The following is a 22,902-nucleotide window of genomic DNA, read 5'->3' as shown; positions in this document are numbered from 1 at the left end:
TGTGTGTGTGTGTGTGTGTGTGTGTGTGTGTGTGTGTGTGTGTGTGTGTGTAAGAGAGACAGATTTTTAGTTAACAAAAGGAGCTATGAATTTTTTTAATTAATAAATCCTGCTTTGATGCATCCAATGTTTCAGCCATGGTACCCTGGAAAATCCAGCAATACACCTCAATTTTGAAATCTATAAAGAATGTTCATGACAAATTAGACACAAGAAAGCTACTAAATCTTGATCAAGCTTTATTCTCTTAGAAATAACAGTCACACTGTCAATACCATCACATAAAACATGTAAGGCCCTTTACCCAAAGCTCCTTGATAATTTCAAAAATGTAATTGTACTTTGAAACTCCTGGAATTAGTATTCTCAGAATGTGCCAAACACACTGCCCTTCATAATGTTATAAGAGGCACTCTCTTAGCATCCACTTCAGGGAAACCTTAAAATGAAGGACTCTATAATCAGGCTTAAGAGCATTCTGGTGCATGCTAATACAAGATGGAAAGCCTGGTTTCTCTGATTACAATTCAGCAATTGACTTCTGCTGCTACTCACTGAAACAGATCCTTTAGGCAAACATTTTTTGTTGACCAGATTAATTCTACATTTTTTTTCTTAACTATAATAGATCTGAAACCAAGCAAATTCAAGAGGGAATGTTACATAAGAGGGAATAAAGCAAAATTAATCAGTATAGAGGATTTAACCAAAATAACTATAATTAAATTATAACTTCAATGCTGTAGGCCATTAATTGAAAATCCTACTAGGGGAGTGTGTATATTCTCAGAAGTGCATGTGGTGTTAACATAATACCCTCCAAGGTGTCATCATGATTTCCAGATTCATTGCTGTAGACTGAATAGGACTTTGCTTATAACTGTAAAGAATTTACATCCTTAAGACAGACCCAATCCAGAATACATTAAGGTTTGTGGTTTTAAAATAGAACTAGAAGAATACATTTCACAAGGTACTGATGACTGAAAAAACAGGAAATTGCAAAATAACAATATATACAGAATGATTCCATTAATGTTAAATCATACATACATAAATCTATACAAAATAAATTTTCTTTATGTGAATTTATGCATAAAGAGAGGTCTGGAAGGCCATTAATCAAAAATACATTGACGTTAGGTTTTGAAATTTACTCTCTCCTTTACATTTTTAAAGTTACTTGAGTTTTCTATGAGCATTTTAGTGTTATAAGCAGTTTAAAAAAAAACTTAAAAGAAAAAAATGCTAGAATGTTCAAGGCATATGTGAAGAATTTATCATTCTAGAAACTTTTCTTAAGACTACCAAAAGCAAAAGATGATACTTAATGGATGATGTAACATAAGACATGATTTTTTTTTCTAGCTTTGGTTGTATATCAAATACAATATATAACACTGTGCAATTTTAAGGAGTACAATGTATTGATTTGATACTCATATATTGCAAACTGACTACCAACATAGGGTTAACTAACACCCTCATTTTGTCACATGATTACATTTCTTTCTCGTGTGGTAAGAACATTTAAGATCTACTCTCTTAGCAACTCTCAAGTATATTGATGGTTCTTGAGGGCATTACTCAAAGTGAAATAAAACAGAGAAAGACAAACACTATGAGAGCATTTGAAGTGGAATCTGATAAAGGCAATCTCATAGAAACAAAGACTACAATGGTGGTTGCCAGGGACTGGGGATGGGGGAAATGGGGAGATGCTGACTAAAGAATATAAACTTTTGGTTATAAAATGAAGTATTGGGGATCTAATGTACAGCATGTTGACTATAGTTAATAAAATGTGATTCTTACATTAAAGTTTTATGAATCCTTTCTATGGCTTCTTCAAGTTCTTCCTTCTGATCAGGAACAAACCGGTACTCTGACACATAACCTGCAGTATGCTTATATGGGTCGTAATCTCCAAGCTCAGCTAAAAAACAAATTGTATTTTTTTCCACTTTAGAACAATATTCCTAAAAATACTCAAAAATATTCCTATCATGCCAAAAATTTTTCTTCAAATGTCTTATTAATAAATTCATACATAACTAATTTTAATAAAAAACAACTGGTGAGTATATATGAACAGTATAAATAAAATCTTGTCTTAAGAACATAAGTTCTATATTTTTGCTTTCGGAAAGACTATAATTATCATTCTCATTTCAATTATTCTTACCAGGTTGCATGAAATAAAATGGTATAAATAGAATTTATTGTGCATATATTAGAAAAGCTAGAGGCAAAAAACAATGATGATGTCAACATATCCTCTCAGAAAAAGGCATCAAGAGTATATGAATCAAAATGTATATGCCCCAAACAGCAATCAGGGAAATTTAACATAATGCTGTATATTAGTTTATACAAAGAAGCAAAATCAAACCAGAAGCTCATCATTACATTTATTAAAGTTTTCCTCCCTATGTTAATACACCTTCCAAGTCCAACCCAGTTCAACTATGTGCCATTTTTCCTAGGATATTTCTTTCCACACCATCTCTGAACTGGAAATGCCATAAAGGCAAGGAAAATGCTGTCTCATTGCCCCCATCCCTGGCTTCATTCTTAGAAAGGACTCAGTATTTGTAAGTGGAAACATCCTCAGCCTCCAAAATGACAATGCAGTGTGGAGCTTCCCCCACATGGTTGCCATATTGATGCCAAGAGCTGAAGCGCAATGAGTGACAAATGTGTGCCACACCCTGAACGGTCACTGGCATCTGACCACATGGAATCTTCACAACAGCTGCCTGGGAGCAATGTGATCTCTGAGACAAAACAGCTTGAGGGGATCAATAAAACTCAGGTGGGATGTAGACTAGAAGGGCTTTTCAGACACTCCACCTAATTAAGAATCAATGCTGTTCCTGTGACTAAAACTCCAATGTGACCTATTACAAGGGATATGTAACTGGTTTCACTTTTAACTCTTCTGAGAAAACACTGATTAAAACTTGAATTTTGACTAAATATTTTTTTAGGAAAATATCACTTGATAAGAAGAACTTTAGTACCTAAACTTGCTTAAAAAGAAACATTCACATTTTTTTTTCTCAATATGCTTTAGTGGAACCTACACTGGATGGCATATGCTCCCAGCTGAGCAGCGATGTTGACAGGGCAGGGCAGCCGGCCCTGAAGGACATCTTGCTTCACCTGCAAGAAAAACTGATATCTAAAAGAGAAATGGAAAAAAGAGATTAATGATATCTTACACTACCCAGACCTGAAGTTTCAGTCTCTGATAATCACAGCAACAGCCAATCACCTTGAAGGAAAATAAAGCCACTTCTGTGCTTTTATGAGGGGGCTGTTGAGTGAACAGGAACTATTTAAACACACGTAAGCAATACAGGGTAGTGGCTCAAAAGTGTAGGCTCTCAAGTGAGACTGGATGGGTTGCTTCCCAGCTCCAGTATTCATCTGGGCAGCTACTGACCCTCTCCAACAGCCAGTCTCTGCACCTGCAGAGCTGGGACAGTGAAGTGTCTACACCTCATGAGGTCAATGTGGAAGTTACATAAAAGCTACTCTCACCATTCTCATTAATGCCATTGCCACTACAACTATGACACGGTCTTACTGGTAGGAACAACCTTTATGATGTGTTACCTACAGGGTCTAAAACCATGGGTACAGGATAAAAAGGTCATTATGGTGCAATTCCATCAATTCTCATGCCCATTATCTATGGCTTTGTTCATTCCATTTGCCTAAAAGAACCTGTTAGAATAGTGCCACCCACTGTCCCAAATACTGTTAATATAGTAACTCATTCTAAGTGTTTTACATACAGTAATTTATGTTAAGACTTTAAAATAGGGCCAGTACTATTATTGTCTCCATTTTGCAGAATGAAGTAACTAATAGACACAAAGATGTGAAGTCAAGTATCTCATCCAAGATGTCACAACTAGTTAAGCAGCAGAGCCAGAACTGGAACCCAGGCAATACGACTCTAGAACCTCTTAATCAGGATGCTATGCAACTTTGGCTGGCTTGCCCTCCTTCTCTCCCCCATCCAGTCTTTCTGCCTGTGGAGTGAGGGTGAGAGAAGCCAGAGATACATGAACCAATACAATGAACCATCAACACCGTCCTCAGCCACCATTACCTACAATGCAGCATGCATTCACACACTCATGCACCAGGCTGTGTCCTTTGTAATTTCTCTTTCTTTGCAAGCCAACTCTTGATGTCACTGGGAAGGGCAGGAAAAGGGCAAAGGAAATGAATTATAAAAGTCAGCTGTATTAAGTTTCTTTTCTCCAAATGCTCACAACCAAAGGCCATAGGGAGGGAATCCAAATGTTAGATACTACTCTGATTATTTCTAGAAGACTGGACCAAGTTTGATTGCATCCACAAGCTTAAGAGATAATGTTCTTAATACCTTGTGTTTCCTGAATTCCCATTTTAGTAAACAGCACCACAGTCTCCATATATCCAAGTAAGAGAAACCTACCAACAATGTGCAACCCTGGCATGTGCATTCAGTCACTAAATCTGTTGTCTTTTGGAATCCACGCCAGGTCACTATCCACCCGATTTCTGAAACCTTCAGTGCTCTGCCAACATTCACACTTATCTCCCTTCCAAACAACCTCCCCGAAAAGTAGATGAAATTCTTAACAGAAAAATAGGATCATATCACTCCCTGGAAAAAATAAGACCTTTAAAAAATTTCATTTTGCTTTCAGAATAAAATTCAGATCCTTAAGAGAGTTTGTGACATGCAGGCCTCGGTCTTGGAGTGGCCTGCCTCAGTCTCCTTTGCAAATGGGCTCTATGGCCTAGGGTCCCCATCTGCACCCCTGCCACTGGTGATCATGCACGAAGGCCCACAAGAGGTGGCTGCACTGGTTTCCACAGGCCCAAAAGTGACAGCACAGCAGTCATCCCCTCCAATGGCTCCCTCCTGGCCACCCACGATTATTTCCGGTGCCACCAAGGTTCCATGCCCAATAACAGCTCCTGGGAAATGCAGGGCATCCTGGAGAAGCCACGCCTCACCACCCGGGTCTCCCCAACACCAACCCAAATCCTGGTAGGCAAGCTTCTTTTTCACCAAGTCCACCCTCCAGTCCATGGCTACAGTGTTGGGAGTCCCCAGAATGCTCAGAATCTCCCCCAGGCCTCCAGCGGCACCAATACTTGTGACCTGGCTCTGGAAGCCAGGAGGAGGCAGCCTGGTGGCCAGCCTGACAAGGCCAACATCGGGCCCCAGTCCTGGGTGGCCACCAGCAGCCAGCAGGCTTCAGGAGGTGCTGGGCTCATCAGAGCCCTTCCCTCCCCTCTGCTACCCACTACTAGGCAAGCTGCAGCCAGCAAAAGTGGTTGGGTTCTTCTACAGCAAAACAGCAAAAAGGAAGTTGAGAGAACCCCACTCTTTACTCTCCAAGCCACACTCAAGCCTTCCTGACACTCTGCAACTCGGTGGCTTGCACCAAGAGAAAAATAAACTACAACCAGTTTAAAAAAAATCCTCGGAAGACTTGCGCTTCTTGAGCCAAAATTTCTTGCCATTAACCAATGACTATCTCTACTCCCTAACTTGCGTTTACTTTTCTAGCCCTACTTAACTACTCCCCATGACCTGAATGCTCATCTTGGATATCACATCCACTTTGTTATAATCATCTATCCTCCCCTTGAGGAGGAAAAAAGCAGAGTAAAGTACTATTAGTAGAACTTAAATACAAAAGCTTATACACTGAAGACAAATTTTGCTAGAATTACTACTGCTTGTTGGAAATTAACATTTATTTAGCTACACTCTCTCTATTGTTAACTTGGAATTTCTTTTCCTGAAGTGTTTTTTTTTTTTTTTAAGGAAATGGGTCACAGATGCATATTTGTCTTGTTCTATTAAGACTTTTATAATATCTGACTGAACAGTCAAATCGCTTGCCAAATACAGAAACAGAGGAACCTAATCCCACAAGAGTTTGCTTCAAAGAGAAGAGGAAAGAGAAACAGAGGGGGATGAAAACACAAAGAACTGAAACTGAGAGAAAGACAAACAGATACAAAGAAATGGACCATATCCCATCAGTGACTGTAGTCTCAGTATATAGGTCTGGCACATAGTAATTGCTCAATAAATGTTGGCTTGATGGATAGATATACAAATTGAATAGGTAGACAGATGGCTGAAATGGAAAAAACTGAACACTCTTTGCTGTCTCTGAGAAATTCACAAAGAAAAAGAAAAAAGGACATCTGTTCAAACTTCTCTGGACAGCCTGCCTTTTAAAGATACCAGAGATCTTTAAGTCATTGCATTAAAGAAAAATCCACTAAAATCAAAAGACAAGTAAACTATTTTTAATTAAGAATTTGCTTAATCTTTATCACAGCAAGCATCATATCAGTTTTTTATATGACAAATTCATGATACAGTAGAATCATATTTTCATATACTAAACAAATATTTTATCATTATGTCAGGGCCTATTTTTAACTAACTGCATATAACTTATTTTGTCAATTTTATGGGACTTAGTGTACATTTAATATTTTATTTAAATCAGAAATTTAGAGTTGGTGAGTCTTTCCCTCTGTTACTCTGCTTAAGGCTATGATTGGATGCTTGAATCCTTTTTATCTGTGGTTTTAATTAGGGGGAAACTGCATGCCAGTTTGCCTAGGACAGATCTTCTTTATGCCTGTTATACATGTATAACTATTAACAGCTCTTCTCATCATTCTCCAAAGTGTGAGGGTTTTGATGATCAACTCTACTGTGACCCTGGTTATACTATACCCCTATTGGAGAAAAATGGAACACTCATTAAAGATGATCCACTTAATAAGGAAGCTTTCCAGGCATTCTGGTGCAAAGAAGAGGCTTCTTAAAGCAGGTATTGGTTATATTTTCATGTAAATTAATATCTTGGTGTATACACACTGTCTTCCTAGCTAGATCATGAGCCCTGGGGTAAAAAAGCTGGGTCTTCCACCCTGTCCACAGCCACCGCACTACTCCCAGTACAACACAAGTGAAGGGCTTAAAATATTGGCTTCACAGTTTTCTGCTTATCTGACATTCACTGCAAAGAGCTGAGCTGACACCAACGATGTACAAGCTGTTGAGCACCATTAACAATTCAGCAAGTATCAGAGGTTTGCTTCAAGAAGGGGCAGAGACACCCCATTCTTTCCAGAGCCCAAAAGCGAGGTTCCCTGAAATTCAGTGGCCAAAGATGCTCACACCAACACGCCTGAAGCACACCTTCCAGCGACTTAGGACCCGGTGAGAAAACAGCAATCTGGGGACAGGGAGAAGTCTGATTTCAGTGCCAGGTGAATTTGACACTGAAGAATCTAAGAGGAGAGTAGCTACCTACAGGGAAGCAGGATTGTTTTCTGCCTCCCACACAGAGGGAACCTAGCATGTGATAGGAGCCTAATCATTTCAGATAAAACTTCACTGTGAAGGACAGAGGGAAATGTTTATGATACACAAAATATTGAACATTGCAGGGGAAAATGGCATGTATTGCTTAATAAGGAGAAAAATAGTAGAGGAAGCACACATTGATTCTCAAGAAAAAGTGGCAAAATCAGGAATAACACTTTCATCTCAAAGTATAAAACTCATGATTACAATACAGGAACAAGTAGCAATAATATCACCTTACATTTGTATAATCCTTTAAGGCTCACAGATTTCTTTTGCATCCATCCCAGAATGTGACCCTTGTCTCAACTGTGTTGTATCGAAAACCCTTATCCTCACTTAGAGGGGACAGAAACTCTGGACATGAACATGTAGCTGCAGGCCATTCAGCTGGTAAAGAAGCTAAAACAAACTAATCTTCACAAAGTGAAAAATAGGAATTTCCATATTAAAGTAATAAAATTAAAAAAAAAAAAGCTTAATTTCAGTCTCCAAAGGCTGCTCTAAAACATTACAAAACAAAATTAAAAAATCAAATACCTATGTTAAAAAAATTTTTTAATGTTTATTTTCGAGAGAGAGAAAGAGAGAGAGCACAAGCAGGGGAAGAGCAGAAAGAGAGAGACACAGATTCCGAAATAGGCTCCAGGCTCAGAGCTGTCAGCACAGAACCCGACACGGGGCTCGAACTCACAAACCATGAGATCATGACCTGAGCCAAAGCCGGACGCTCAACCGACTGAGCCACCTAGACACCCCCAAATACCAATGTTTAGAAGTTAAAGAGTGTCCATTATGAACGAGTCATTTGGAACATTGTTTTCTTTTTTAGAAACTGTTCTTAGATCCTTGAAGGTTCAGAAAGCTTCCAGCGACATCACAGATAGGGTCGTCCAGCAAAGCAGTAGACAGTCTCTCTGTCCTCCCTCTTTGCAAGACGGAAATTCTCTCTTGGGTCACTACTGAATCTACTTGGTACTCAGGGCACTGGACACAGTGCTCCATGTAGTTATTAAATGATGGTAGCTGAATGAGTGAGTTCTGTCCTTACACACAAATTCAAGAAATGTAGGCAAGAGGGCAGATGTAGGAGGATTCATAATTAAATGAACAACTATACCCAGAAAATTGTGACTAGTGGACTGACTTTAAGCTGGAAGACCCAACCCAGGACTCCAATCCAAGCTGGTCTTTTCCTCCCTAATTTCTTAATCAATAATTTGAAAATATAAAGTACTTATCATTATTTTTACTTCAACTACCCCTATCATCTATGGAACATTATATTTTTGTGTTAGGGTCAGTACTTGGCCTGTGTATCATCTTATATATTCCTTTCATTGTCTTCTTGAAAAAATACTTTAATTCGTTTTTGCAGATGAGAAAACGGAGACTTTAAAAGGTTACATAGTTTTCTCAAATTTACACAGCTAGTGAGTGGCAGAGCAAGGATGCAAACCTCAGCCTATCTAACTCCAAAGCCTGTCTTCCTTTTTTTTTTTTTAATGTTTATTTATTTATGAGACAGAGAGAGAGAGAGAGAGAGACAGAGCATGAGCAGGGGAGGGGTAGAGAGAGAATATGAAGCAGGTTCCAGGCTCTGAGCTGGCAGCATAGAGCCCAACGTGGGACTCGAACTCATGAACCATGAGATCATGACCTGAGCTGAAGTCGGATGCTTAACCGACTGAGCCACCCAGGCGCCCCCAAAGCCTGTCTTCTTAACCAAAATGTGTTATGCTTATCAAGTGTGCAGGGGATACAGAGCTATAAATGATCCAAAATATGTGGAAGGCTGTTGTAATATTTTGAATCAGAATTAAAAATAAGCTTAACAGATACCATGAGGACACAAATTATCTAAAGAGCCGATGAAGAGAAGAGACTTTAGATAGCATTAATTTTCATGTCAAAACTTACGAACAACCCAAGAGCCAATACACAGTAGGCTAGAAGAGTTTTCCAGAGAATTGAAGCAAGATAAATGTTCAACTTGCAAATGCTGACCTAAGTACACTTTTCCTTTCATAGCATATATTGGGAGATTTGGGGTTTGGGTTTTAGTTTCACTTTTGCCAAAATCATCTCATGCAATTGACTCCCTTTGTAAGGTCCATGATGCCTATCCATTTAAAGGAACCTATTCATGCAAATTAATGACTTAATCTTCGGGACATCCTAAAAATCAGTATGTAGTGATATCATATTGAGTCATATTAAACTTACCTAAGCTCAACTATATGCTCTGGGCAATAAAAATAAATTATTTTAGGTCATGGTTACTAGCTGGAAGCCAACTCTGTAATCTGGTTCTTAGCTACATGATCTGGTCTAATATGTGAGGCAAAGAAGATTGCAGGGAATATGTCGTGAGGTTGTACGTTACCCACAAATCTATACATTCTGCTCACGAGCTGGTAGTAGATTCTGAAGGGAAATTTCTGTTCATAATATTAGGTGAACAGGTTTAAAATAATGCATTCTAAAACACCCATTTCTCTCCTTATGAATAATAAATCGAGTATCTTTTGGAACCCAACCCTCACTCAAGATGTAACTCCACTGACCTGCTGGAGCGAGGAGAGAATGATATAGTAAGTACTACCATTTATCAAGCACTTACTGACCAAATGCAGCCAACTAACACAAGCTTTACATTATTTTTAGTACACCATTTCATGCTTACAAAACCTTATGAGACAGGTATATCTCCAAATTTACAGTTGAGGAAAGTGAGGCACAGAGAGGTTACTGACAACCTCAAAATGAAGGACTTTCCTGGTATTTTCATAAAATGTTATTTCCTTGCAATTTCCTAATAAGTTACAAACATGGGTGTGTGTGCCTTTGTGTGTGTTTACCACTTGGACTCAGTTTCCCCATGAGCCCATAACTCAGAAATCCCTCAACTGCAAAGATTATTCACGAAGCTCTAATGTAAATATGACCCCTCTCCTTAATTCCTTCCCAACACAACGGCCCTTCCCCCATAGAGGTGTGTTCCTGGAAGGCCTCACAGGACAGCCCTCCTTTAAAAGTGGTCCTTTATAAAGTGGAGATGGAAGATGTGAATGAAGCTTGGCACAGTTCTAAAAATGAGGCCTAATTACAGCACTCCAGAGAAGCACAGGAAAGGTCCACTTCGCCTCCTCTTTTCTCACTCTTCTGAGTGCAGTCCAGAATCAAGACAAAAGAATCTAAGGAAAACCATGAAAGGATGGAATAGGAACAAAACCACAGACCACCTTCGTTATCAAAGACACAATTTCCAAGGTTTTGAATAACGCATTCAGCTTTCCTTGAGCCAGTGATACGGGTTCACTAAGAAAGCTGACCACTTAGCGTTAAGTCAGGGAAAATCCTTTTGTTTGCTACCACATACAGTCTAGTGGAGTTCAGTGAAAACCTAACACTACTGCCTGCTCTTTATAAGCCACTTTCAAATGTTGGCATGGACTATTTTTAATAATATAATCAATACCAACTGGAAATTCTGCCATAACTGAAATAAAATATTTGATGACAAAGGTGAAAGAATACACTGTGAAACCCTGTTGTTGTTGTTGTTGTTTTTCTCCTTTATACTGAAAGCAATTATCTTTTCATTTCCTGTGGAGATAAACAAAAGCCCTGGACAACTCACATTTAAGCTATAACCAAATAAAGAGAAATAACTGGCTCTTCAAATTTGTATTTACATATGCAAACTGAGTATCAAAATATCCTTCTTTTACACAGTTCAAACGGCTACTGACTACAAAGGCCAAATGCAGTCTTCACAATAATGATACAGAAATATCCCATCACAGCAGATGCAAAATCTATCATCATGTCACCCGGGTTCATGCCATTGTTCACACACATCTATCATCAGACACTGATCTTCCTCATGCAATGCTAGTTTAAATTTAACTCCCAGTGGAGATGCATTACAAAACAAGGTAGACACACATTCAAATGTTTGACCCCAGTTTGTATTAAATAAAGCCCTCTGTATATGCCATACATGAATTGTTCAAAAGCAAAGTCAATACTATACCTGGTTATTTCTTCTTTAAGCTTACATGGATCTTCAGCATAGAATTTAATACCAAAATACAAAGTATATGGAGGTCCAGCTAAAATAAGAAAAGTTAAATTTCATATTAAAAATTAGTCAAAGTAGAAGTGTAATATCATACAACTATTAAAAATTACACTCACCAAAAATATTTGCAAACTGCATATTCAATAAGGGGCTAATACCCAAAATACATGAGGAACCCCTACAAGTCAATAGCAAAAAACAAACCAATTTAAAAATGGGCAAAGGACCAGAATAGACATTTTTCTAAAGAAGACATACAAATGCCCAACAGACACATGAAAAGATACTCAACATCACTAATCATCAGGGAAATGCAAATCAAAACCATGAGATATCACCAGACGCCTATAAGAATGGCGATTAGCAATAGGACAAAAGTGTTGGTAAGGATATGGACAAAAGGGAACCCTTGTATACTGTTGCTAGGAATGTAAATTGGTTCAGCCATTATGGAAAACAGTAGGTAAATCCTCAGAAAATTAAAAAGAGGATTACAACATGATCCAGCAATCCCACTACTGTGTATTTATCCAAAGGAAATGAAATGAGGATCTCGGGGATGTATGTGCTCTCCCATGTTCATTGCAGCATTAATCATAATAGCTAAGATATAGAAGCAACGTAAGTGTCCATCAGTGAACTAATGGATACTATCTATATATATCGCATCACATCACACACACACACACACAGGAATATTATTCAGCCATAAAAAAGAAAGAAATCTTCTCATTTGAGACAACATGGATGAACCTGGAGAACACTATGCAAGGTGAAATAAGCCAGACACAGAGAAAAAATAATACTGCCTGATCTCACTTATATATGGAATCTAAAATAGTCACATACATAGATGCAGAGAGAAAATGGTGGTTGCCAGGGAATCTGGGAGGGAGAAATGAGGAGATGTTGGCCAAAGGGTACAAAGTTTCAGTTATGCTAGATGAGTGAGTTCTGGGGATCTAATGAACAGCATGGTGTCTACAGTTAATGATAACATGCAAACACACACACACACACACACACACACACACACGCATGCACGCAATTATGCAGAGGTGATAGATAAGTTATTTAACTTGATTGTGATGATCTTTTTATGATATATACATATATTGATCAGCACGGGAGTTTTGACCTGCTCCGTTTCAAACCTGGGTTGGTTCACCCCTCCTTAGGCAACCTGGTGGTCCCGCACTCCCGAGAGGTCACCATATTGATGCTGAACTTAGTGCGGACACCCGATGGGCATAGCGCACTACAGCCCAGAACTCCTGGGCTCAAGCGATCCTCCTGCCTCAGCTTCCTGAGTAGCTGGGACTACAGGCAGGTGCCACCGTGACCGGCTCATATATTGAAACATTCAACTGTGCACCTTAAATTTATATAATTTTTATATGTTAAAGGTACCTCAATAAAGTTGTTTTATAAATTTTTTTTCAACGTTTATTTATTTTTGGGACAGAGAGAGACAGAGCATGAACGGGGGAGGGGCAGAGAGAGAGGGAAACACAGAATCGGAAACAGGCTCCAGGCTCTGAGCCATCAGCCCAGAGCCCGACGCGGGGCTCGAACTCACGGACCGCGAGATCGTGACCTGGCTGAAGTCGGACGCTTAACCGACTGCGCCACCCAGGCGCCCCAATAAAGTTGTTTTAAAAATTACACTCATGGGGCCCCCCTGGGGGCTCAGTCAGCTCAACGCCTGACTTGATTTCAGCTCAAGCCATTATCTTGTGGTTCCTGGAATCAAGCCCCACACCAGGCTCTGCGCTGACAGTGCAGAGACTGCTTGGGATTCTCTCTCTCCCTTTCTCTTCCCCTGCCCCATGCACATACTTGCTCACTCTCTCTAGAAATAAATAAACTTAAAAAAATTATACTAAGAACTTTTAAACACCCAAGAAAATATAAAATAAAAAATAGGATTGAGAATTATGTAACAGTAGGACAACTATTGGTATTTAAGTAGGTACACATCTATGTGTTCATGAACACAGGAAAAAAAGAGAAGATCAAATATATCAGAATGTTACCAGTTCTTATCTATGGTTAGTGAGGTTATGCACAGTTTTTATTTATTCATAATTTTCCCATTTTCACATTTTCTACAACATACATGTATTTTTCTTCATAATGAAGAAAAGTTAATGATAAAACAAATGGTTTTTAAACCACCCACCTATTACTATTGCAAAAAGTACAAAAATATGCATCTGTAAAAAGCTGATACAAATAAACGGATATAGTATCCAAACTTAAATGCTTAGCAGCAGGTGGACCGTTTATGTCAACCACAGGAAGTATATATGGCACCCTGCAACTGTTTAAATGGGCAGAGGGAGAACTCCATGTGCTGACTGGGAAAGATTTCTAATCTATTTCTGATGGCAGAAATATCCCTTTTGTGAAGAAGAAATTATCTATGAAAATATGTATTCCACCCTAGAAGAATACACAAGAAAAGACACTGGCAAACTTTGAGAAGCAGAACTGGAAACTTTTTTTCCACAGCTTTCATGAGGTATAACTGACAAATTAAATTGCAACACATTTAAAATGTGCAATGTGATGATTTGCTATATGTAAACATTATGAAAGGATTCGCCTATAACACACTTGTCCTTCACATATTTACATATTTACTTTTTTTTATTTGTGTGTGAGAACACTTAAATTCCACTCGTAGAAAAACTAATAATTTTCTTTCCATATGTATCTCTACCCTTTAAAAAAAAAAAAAGATCATCAGTGAGGCTATGTGGTAGGATTATAAGCAATATTTGTCTCATTCCTAAACTTTTCTGAATCTAACAATGTGAGTTTTTAAATTTTATTTATTAAAAAAAATTTTTTTTGAGAGAGAGAGAGAGAGAGAGCAAGCAGGGGAGGGGCAGAGTGAGGGGGAGAGACAGAATCTCAAGCAGGCTCCGCACTTAGCACGGAGCCTGATGCAGGGCTCAATCTCATGACCCTGGGATCAAGACCTGAGCTGAAATCAAGAGTCAGACACCCAACCCACCCAGGCGCCCCTGAGAATGTGTTCTTATATATTTAAGAAGACATTTCTCATCTCAGTCATTTACTACACACAGAAGAACAATGTGCACAAATACCAAAAAAAAAAAATGTGCACAAATATCATATATATATATATATATATATATAAATATATATATATATGGAATAAAGCGGGAATTGTACTTACATGGGGAAACATAAAATATAATTCAGCATTCATACTGTGCAAGAGAACACAAGCCCCCTGGGTGCCAAAAACATCATATTATGCTCTCACTAGACATATTTCTATTTCAGAGGGTCTGAATCTAACCTGTACTGTTTCCAAAACTTCTGTGCAGTGTAGTAACTAGATCTTATATTAAATCTGTTTTAAAATGTATTTCTTACCCGGTATATTAATCAGTGGTCATAATTTCTAATTTTTTTCTTCAACAAAAGCTCTCCCACACAAAAAAAAAGGATGTCAAAGATACATGTCAGTAAAAATATTTCTACTTACATATTGTGACCCCAAGTCTCTGACAGTGTGTAACTGACACAAAGTAACCCCAGTCTATTTTCATTTTTACTGAGTAAAAAAAAAGGGACAAATTTAGAGGCTGGGGAAAGGAAGTTAAGCTGAACAGGTCATAAAGTCATAATGCATTTTTAATATACAAATTTTGTTATTATTTATTGTTATCATGACACACATGTGCTGTGTCTGTGGAAGCCCTGTTCCTGGCATACAGAAGTTAACCGACAGTAGGGCCTTGCTCCTCTCCCCTCATCTATGCCTTTCTGGACAAGGTGTTCCTTAAGCTAGAGCTTTTTTAAAAACTGAATTTAAAAATTTTTTGTTATAATTTTTTAGCATTAGAGTTGATTCCATATATTTAATTTCTATGATCACTTAATCACTATGTTTATATTTTTGACAAATACACCTTTACCCCTGAACATCGATGTCAGGGAGGCACAGATTATTAAATATTTAAAAGAACCAGGAAGTCCACCGTCTGCTGATCCATCTCTGTCAGTCAGCTCTGTGTTGCTGAGCAGATGGGTCCGCCTGTGCCTGCAGGCCACGGGGGGCTGGGATCTAGGGGCCGGGAGGAGCACAGATGCTGTGGAGACAGTGCACAAAGGGAAGAAGGCCCTGTCCAGATTCCAGAGTTGCTTTTATTCTCTGCAACGTGACAGATTACACCCTACTGACCAAGCCTCGCCGCTTCAAACGTGCTTAATGATGAGCAGTTAAGCAGAAGTTCAAAAAATACACAATTAAAAACATTCAGTTTTGGCAAATTTTCTTTAAGGACTTTTGGCTCAAATCAGCTATTTCCCACTTGCATATAAAATGGTCTGTGTCCTAAATATAAGGCATCACTACTATTTGACTGCATTTGATAATGTATAAAAACATTTCGTAAGCATGTGATTTTGCAAAACCACCTGGTAACATAGGGAAGACAGGTAAATATCCAAAGTGGTAAACAACATGGCCAAGATCACAAGGTTGAGAACCAAGTTTGCTAATACCTAGAGTTCAGTGCTTTATGGCCACTATTCCTTATAGCCTCTCAGGGAAAAGAATTATAATGCCTTCAGAGTAAGCAAATACTTTCACACACATCACTGTTTTATAGATCAAACTAAGGCTATGGAAAAGGACACTCTGGAGCAAGGATACATCTGATCAGATATTTTTTGGCTTCCTGTTCTAAGACTGACTATAAATATTAGGCACTGATGAAGAAAACTCCTAAGTTATTATTATCTTGAATCTCTTTCAACAGAATCTACCTTTAAGAAATATTCATGTAAAGTAAGTTAATATTGTTTAGTTTAGCAAAAAATACAGAAGTGAGAAAATGGAAATCCTTGGGGCGCCTGGGTGGCGCAGTCGGTTAAGCGTCCGACTTCAGCCAGGTCACGATCTCGCGGTCCGTGAGTTCGAGCCCCGCGTTGGGCTCTGGGCTGATGGCTCAGAGCCTGGAGCCTGTTTCCGATTCTGTGTCTCCCTCTCTCTCTGCCCCTCCCCCGTTCGTGCTCTGTCTCTCTCTGTCCCAAAAATAAATAAACGTTGAAAAAAAAAATTAAAAAAAAAAAAAAGAAAATGGAAATCCTCTACTATACCTTTTGTGACTAATTTCAAGGCCTTTAATAATAGTAAGTCTTCAATGAGAAGGAGAAATATCAAGAAATACCAAGAAAAATCAAAACTTACCCATGAGAATCCTGGCAATTAGCAAATACTCCATCATTATTACAGACATTCTTTCTGACTGATCTACTTGAGGCATGACAGCCATTTTCCTTCATTAATTATCAAATTATTTCATGAGATGAAATATAAAGATTATGTATTCTTTAGTTACATCATCTTCCTTTACTATCGGTGTTTTATTCTTACTATGCATCAAATTTTTGATAGGAAGATATATATTTAGGATTAAAAAGCAATTATACAGATTATAGATATTTAAAAAGAATATTTCATACCATGTGAAGAAATAAATACTTCAAATGTACTTAGGAACACCAATAGTGTACCCCAAATAATTTACACTTTTCTTCACCACTTGGATAGAAATCTCAACTTGTTAATAAAAACCCTGTGAGTTTGTTTTAAAATAACCATTCCTGACATTTTTCTAATTTTTAAACTGGTATTTATTTTAAGTATTTGGTTGAAAAAGATAGATTTACTATATTTATTACTATACCTGAATTTTGGAGGGAAGTACAGATTTCTACATCCTGAAGGATGGCACTTTTTAAATTGGCACTCCCACCATTTATATGCAGATACCTCATGGAAGTTGCCTGCATTCATAGCTCACTCCTTGCGTCCTCATCCCTCCCCTCTTGGCCTTTAGCAGGCAGCTCATTCAGGAAGAGGACTAGAAATACAGAAGCACTGGAAATCAGAAGACCTGCTACCAACTAGCTTCTCACCCATGGCAAGTCATGAACCCCTTATGAATTACGACTTACTCCTGCGTAGGCTGAGTAGGCAGAACTTGGTGATACCTAAGGTATATATTTTGAGGGTTCTCTCTCACCCCCACAGGCTGGCCCCAAGCCCACGTTTCTGAAACCACTGCACAATCTCATCCAGAATGCCCCCTAGCAGCTATGTTTGTATTGACCTTGAAGAAGCCCAGACATGGCCGAATAGACTGAGGTGAGTTCCTGACTCAAACTGGGCTAGTCAGATGTACCCTCCCATAGAACTGGGACCTGCATTCAGAGACAGCCAGTCAAGTCTGCCTATGGCTACAGCTATAACCTGGAAACTGTGGAGGCTTCCCCCATAGACATGGATACACAGAGAGAAACAAAAATGATGCTAATGTTCAGAGAAATAGTACTTGCTGAGTTCCTGATAGTTTTGCAATTCCTAGTTTCCAGTTCCTTTCTGAGGCACAGCTTTGTTCCTGCCCTTCAGGTCCGTGAAGCAACCAATTTTATCACCATGAATAAGCCATTATATAAACACATGAAGTACAGATTCAGAATGGGGAGTCATACAGGCCCAATGAATCTACTACATCTTATTAGAAATAATTTTCACATTAAAGCAAAATAGTTTAATGAGTACAAAGTTTCAGTTTGGGATGATGGAAAATTTTTGGAGAAAGTAGTAATGGTTGCACAATGAATGTATTTAATGCCACTCAAAAGTGGTTAACATGGTACATTTTATGTTATATATTTTATCATATTTTTAAAAGGATAATTAAAATATAACTACCCTTTCACATACTTAAGGATCGCATGTATGTGCACACGGGCATATACTTTTATAAATAAAAATCTGTGTTATGGAGTATAACCTTAATTATACTCTCAGTTACCTAATAAGATTCATATTGCTAAAACTAAAAGGTAGCCCCTATAAACAGATGGATCCTTTCTGCAGTCATAGAAATCTTTCAGGACATAAGGGCAGTCCTTAATTACTGCCTCAGCAAATAAGAGTGTGAATGACAAAACCACTCCTTAACCCAAGAAACTCAAGCTCTTTAGAAGGTCAGATGTCCACCTTTTCTTCCAAATCAATGCCTCTCTACGTTTTAACGTGAAATTTTAAAGACAAGAAAATTTTAAAAATCACTGACAAGTCAAGCACAGGCATACCCAAGCCAAATTCAATATTTAGATCCACTCAGTTTCTTTATACCCAAAAATTTAATCGGGGTTTGGAGTCAGAGTCTGGCAATGCACACAACACCCATTTCCATATTCTGGTACTCGAGTACTAGTACTCATTCCTGTAGCACTAAAGCATATCTCTGCATCCAACTAATCACAGACATTGTATCATTTTCAAGGCACCCCTTAAAAAAATTAACATCAAATACCTACTGTTGATTAGTTCTTTGTGTTCAGCAAGGGTTTTTGCAGGATCCAGCCAATACTGTGAGGGGGAAAAAAAGGGTGATTATAGACATTAGTTGTTTTTCATTGGCCTTCGCTTCAAGAATATTTGTCAAGTGTTATTTGAAATGAAATTTAAATGCTTAATAAATATTTAGCTTATTACATATATACATAAATATACTTAAGAGCTTTCTGTGACTAGAACACTAAAAGAAAAATGATGTTGATGTTCAGAGAGGAGCAGAGAAACAGTAGTTGTAGGTTCTTGGTTAAGTTCTCATGCTGATTATAAGATCAGTAATTTCAAGATGCTGATGAGCAGGAAAACAATGGCTGCAGAGAATGCTCCCCAAGTCTCTTTCCAAAGTCCCATCACAACCGCCCTACAGCCATTTCTCCTTCAAATGCCCTCACCCTCTTCACTTGCGGTCCCATCCCTTACAGGTAGTACTGCTAGATATTAGGAAGAAAGCAAACAAATTAAATCAAATCCTTATCAAGTATCCAGGAAAGGCAACTCAGCACAGTGGCTGAGGGTCCGAGTCCCAGAGCAGACCCAGCTGGATTTGGTCCTGGCTCTTCCTTCATCATCACCATGGAACCTGGAACAAGTTACTTGACTTCTCCAAACATTCTTCATAGGCTTGCTGTGAGGATTAAATACATGAATTCCTAAAGTCTTTAGAATAGTCCCTGGTTCATACTAAATATGCAGCACATACTAGTGATGATTATTATTAAGGTCTGAGGGTCAAATTCTTATTAAATGTCTTTAGCCAGTCTAAGGTACTTGTTTATGAATTCAAGTTAATCTTTGAGGAAGAGAAATGTAGATAGTAAATGGAGAATTTTTGGCCCTGGTGAGAGGCCTTCCTTAAATCTTACTTTTGTGAAATAAAATCACTTAAAAAAAAGAAAAAAAGGAACAATCCTCTATCCCTGCCCCTGCATATGGGGGAACAGCAAGGGAGAAGCAATAAAGCACAGGGAGGAGCATCAGGGTCTCCCATAGAAGGGCACAGCAGAAGGGCTTCCGGTGCCCTGCGGGTCAAGGGTTGGAGGTCCCAAGGGCCAAACTGACCAGTTTCCATTTTCACACATTCCTCAATGTAGAGGCAATTCTCACAACAGGGAGTAGGAGCTGGTTCACCTTGAGCCACTTTATTCCCAGCACTTTTGTGTTTACCATGGTGAAAACATTCACACTCTCCTGACACCTCTGGGTCAGGAATCACAGGTCACAGGAGGATCCAAGAGAATCTTCCTGCCGGGTTCCCCTTTCCCTGCCCCTTCACTGAGGGGAGAAGTACCTGATCTGTTGTACAATAATAGCAGTAAGTATACAGTGTAATTGTAATATCTTATACAACCCCCTCACCTCTTATTCCTAGAACAATTATTCACACTAAATGTATGTCATAGTCATATTATTATGATTTTATTACAGTACTGAACTCTATCCCCTGTATGTATCATCTTCATGATTTTCCACTCATACAGCAATTACTGTTTTTCAATGTTTTTAAAAGGTAAAGTAACCAATATATGTAAGTGTAGTCACTTGTAACACAATTCTCATTATTCTGATCCTTATCATTTCTCAATTTTTAAAGGTGTAGAATCACTCACTTTTAAAATAAAGGCATTTGGAACAGAGGCCAGGATCTGTTAACTGCTTTCAGAGCTCACAGTGACTACTAAGGAGATATGGTTTTGGTGTTATAATAATGGATCCTAGGGAAACACTGATTTATCCAAATAGAGTGCAATCAATCCAAATGTTAAGCTGTGTGTTGAACACAGAGCAGACCCTTTCCCTCTAAGTATATAAAGTTATGGATGCTTCCTATAACATGGAAACAGGTGGATGGAATGTTTCTTGCCATTCATGTTTAATAAAAAGTTTTTACTATTCCTGGATTTTTCCAAAGAGGATAAAACCAAGGAAAACACACACAAATAACCATAAACACTTGCATTAGCTTTCTATTGCTGTCATAACAACTTATCACAAACTTAGAGGTTTATGACAATGTCCATTTATCATCTCCAAGTTCTAGATTTCTTGGAGCAAAGTTTCTCTGCTCCAAAGCCAAAATCAAGGTGTCAGCCACCTGAAGTTGTTGAGGGTTACTGGCCATTAGAAGCTCTCTCCATTTCCCTAGATTTCAAGACACACATAGTATGAGGTCTTAGTTTCAGCCCTACATAACATCTACACATGAAGCCTTACCAAGTGCTTGGGACAGGAAAGGAGGGGACGGAATGGGCCACTGGTCTTACTGTTTTCTGTCTAATCTCAACTTGAAACTAAAAAGAAACTGAAGTGTGAGGACAGCTTCCTGTTCTCTCCTCCTAACATCATCATCCCAAGAAAACAAACTTTACAAAAAGATTCTTTAAACTAATTCATTTTTGGTTTTGCTTTCCTTCCAGGATGCTTTTAAGTCACAAAAAAACAAACAAACAAACAAACAAAAAACAGGAAGCTTTTAACTAAATCTAATAAAGACTCATTAACATGACAAAAATTTCCCATCAATGATAATCTATATAATTTCAAAATAAATCTCTTTCTTTGAGAGCAATCAGATTTGTGTGGTGAAAAGTACAACGAAGCTTCTGAGATGAGTTAGAAATTACAATTCTGCAGCAAAAAAAAAAAAAAGGGGTAGCAGGACAGTCAAATGCTGTTCAATCAGCTCAGTGCACATTAGATATGCTAGGCATCAATCCAGCGCTCGCCGTGCACAAATCTTATTTGATTCAAATGGAAACCAGGGGTTACAGAGGTCAGACGATGATAAATGCACCAGAACATAAATAATAAACATGAGCCACCAGTTTCACAAGCTAACATCTTAAAATGTAAAACCCACTTACACTCAACCAAGAGAAAGAAATGACCTTGGAACCAAGGAGTCATACTATAATGGCCCTTGCCACGGCTCATTATCAAAAAGCCATCAAACATAGCACGTGTCTGATCACCACAAAACACATCAGGCGGCTACCCCTAACCCAAAAGTAAAAAGGGCACAAGAATTTGCCAATGAACACGATACTCCAGTTTTGAGGCCTACATTCAGAACATATGTAGGCTCTAAAACTGGGATATTATTCATTCAACATTTATGGAATACCCACTCTATGCTCTATGTCATATCAGAGCACTCTGTGCTCTATGTCATATCAGACCCTATCCTGGGGCATATGGGGTAACAAAGACTCAGCCGTGAGGCAGTCACCATCTAGCAAGAGACACAGACATAGAATTACAATACAATATGCTAAGTGAGATAATAATGTATACGAGATGAATACATAGGAGATGACAAAATTATATACTAAAAACACTAGTTCTGCAGGTTAAGTGTAGGAAGTCATCACTGAAGAGAAAAACTTTGAATAGCAGTTCATGAATAAAAAACTTTTCCAAAATACAGAAATGGAGAACAGAGCCTTAACTTTTTATAAAGATGATGTCTACCAACTCAGCAACTCATAAAGTAAATACATTTTTAAAATCTAAAAGCATTTTTAAAAATTTTTTTAACGTTTATTTATTTTTGAGAGACAGAGTTAGAGCACGAGTAGGGGAGGAGCAGAGAGAGAGGGAGACACAGAATCCAAAGCCGGCTCTAGGCTCTGAGCTGTCAGCACAGAGCTTGATGCGGGGCTCAAACTCACGGACTGTGAGATCGTGACCTGAGCTGAAGTTGGACGCTTAACCAACTGAGCCACCCAGCTGTCCCTAAAATCTTAAAGCATTTTTTTTTAATTTTTTTTTTCAACGTTTATTTATTTTTGGGACAGAGAGAGACAGAGCATGAACAGGGGAGGGGCAGAGAGAGAGGGAGACACAGAATCGGAAACAGGCTCCAGGCTCTGAGCCATCAGCCCAGAGCCCGACGCGGGGCTCGAACTCACGGACCGCGAGATCGTGACCTGGCTGAAGTCGGACGCTTAACCGACTGCGCCACCCAGGCGCCCCTTAAAGCATTTTTAAGTG

At 38.6% G+C, this 22,902-nt stretch overlaps 1 protein-coding gene across 4 annotated transcripts in view; it reads right to left on the bottom strand.

The window, feature by feature from the left end:
- EPB41L4A (erythrocyte membrane protein band 4.1 like 4A) overlaps positions 1-22,902 on the bottom strand; it is a 255,314-nt gene that overhangs the window by 98,946 nt on the left and 133,466 nt on the right. For all 4 annotated transcript variants that reach the window (XM_040446772.1, XM_040446767.1, XM_040446777.1 and 1 more), the window contains exons 4-7: positions 18,876-18,927; positions 11,451-11,529; positions 3,087-3,184; positions 1,816-1,936 (exon numbers count right to left, since the gene is read on the bottom strand). In XM_040446772.1, coding sequence (XP_040302706.1) covers positions 1,816-1,936; positions 3,087-3,184; positions 11,451-11,529; positions 18,876-18,927 — 350 coding nt within the window. The remainder of the gene's footprint in view (positions 1-1,815; positions 1,937-3,086; positions 3,185-11,450; positions 11,530-18,875; positions 18,928-22,902) is intronic.

This window comes from Herpailurus yagouaroundi, unplaced genomic scaffold (genome assembly GCF_014898765.1).
Source record: "Herpailurus yagouaroundi ecotype Mexico unplaced genomic scaffold, PumYag 29, whole genome shotgun sequence".
NCBI lineage: Eukaryota > Metazoa > Chordata > Mammalia > Carnivora > Felidae > Herpailurus > Herpailurus yagouaroundi.
Note: the sequence above shows the minus strand (reverse complement) of the source record. Positions and strands in the feature narration are given on the sequence as shown.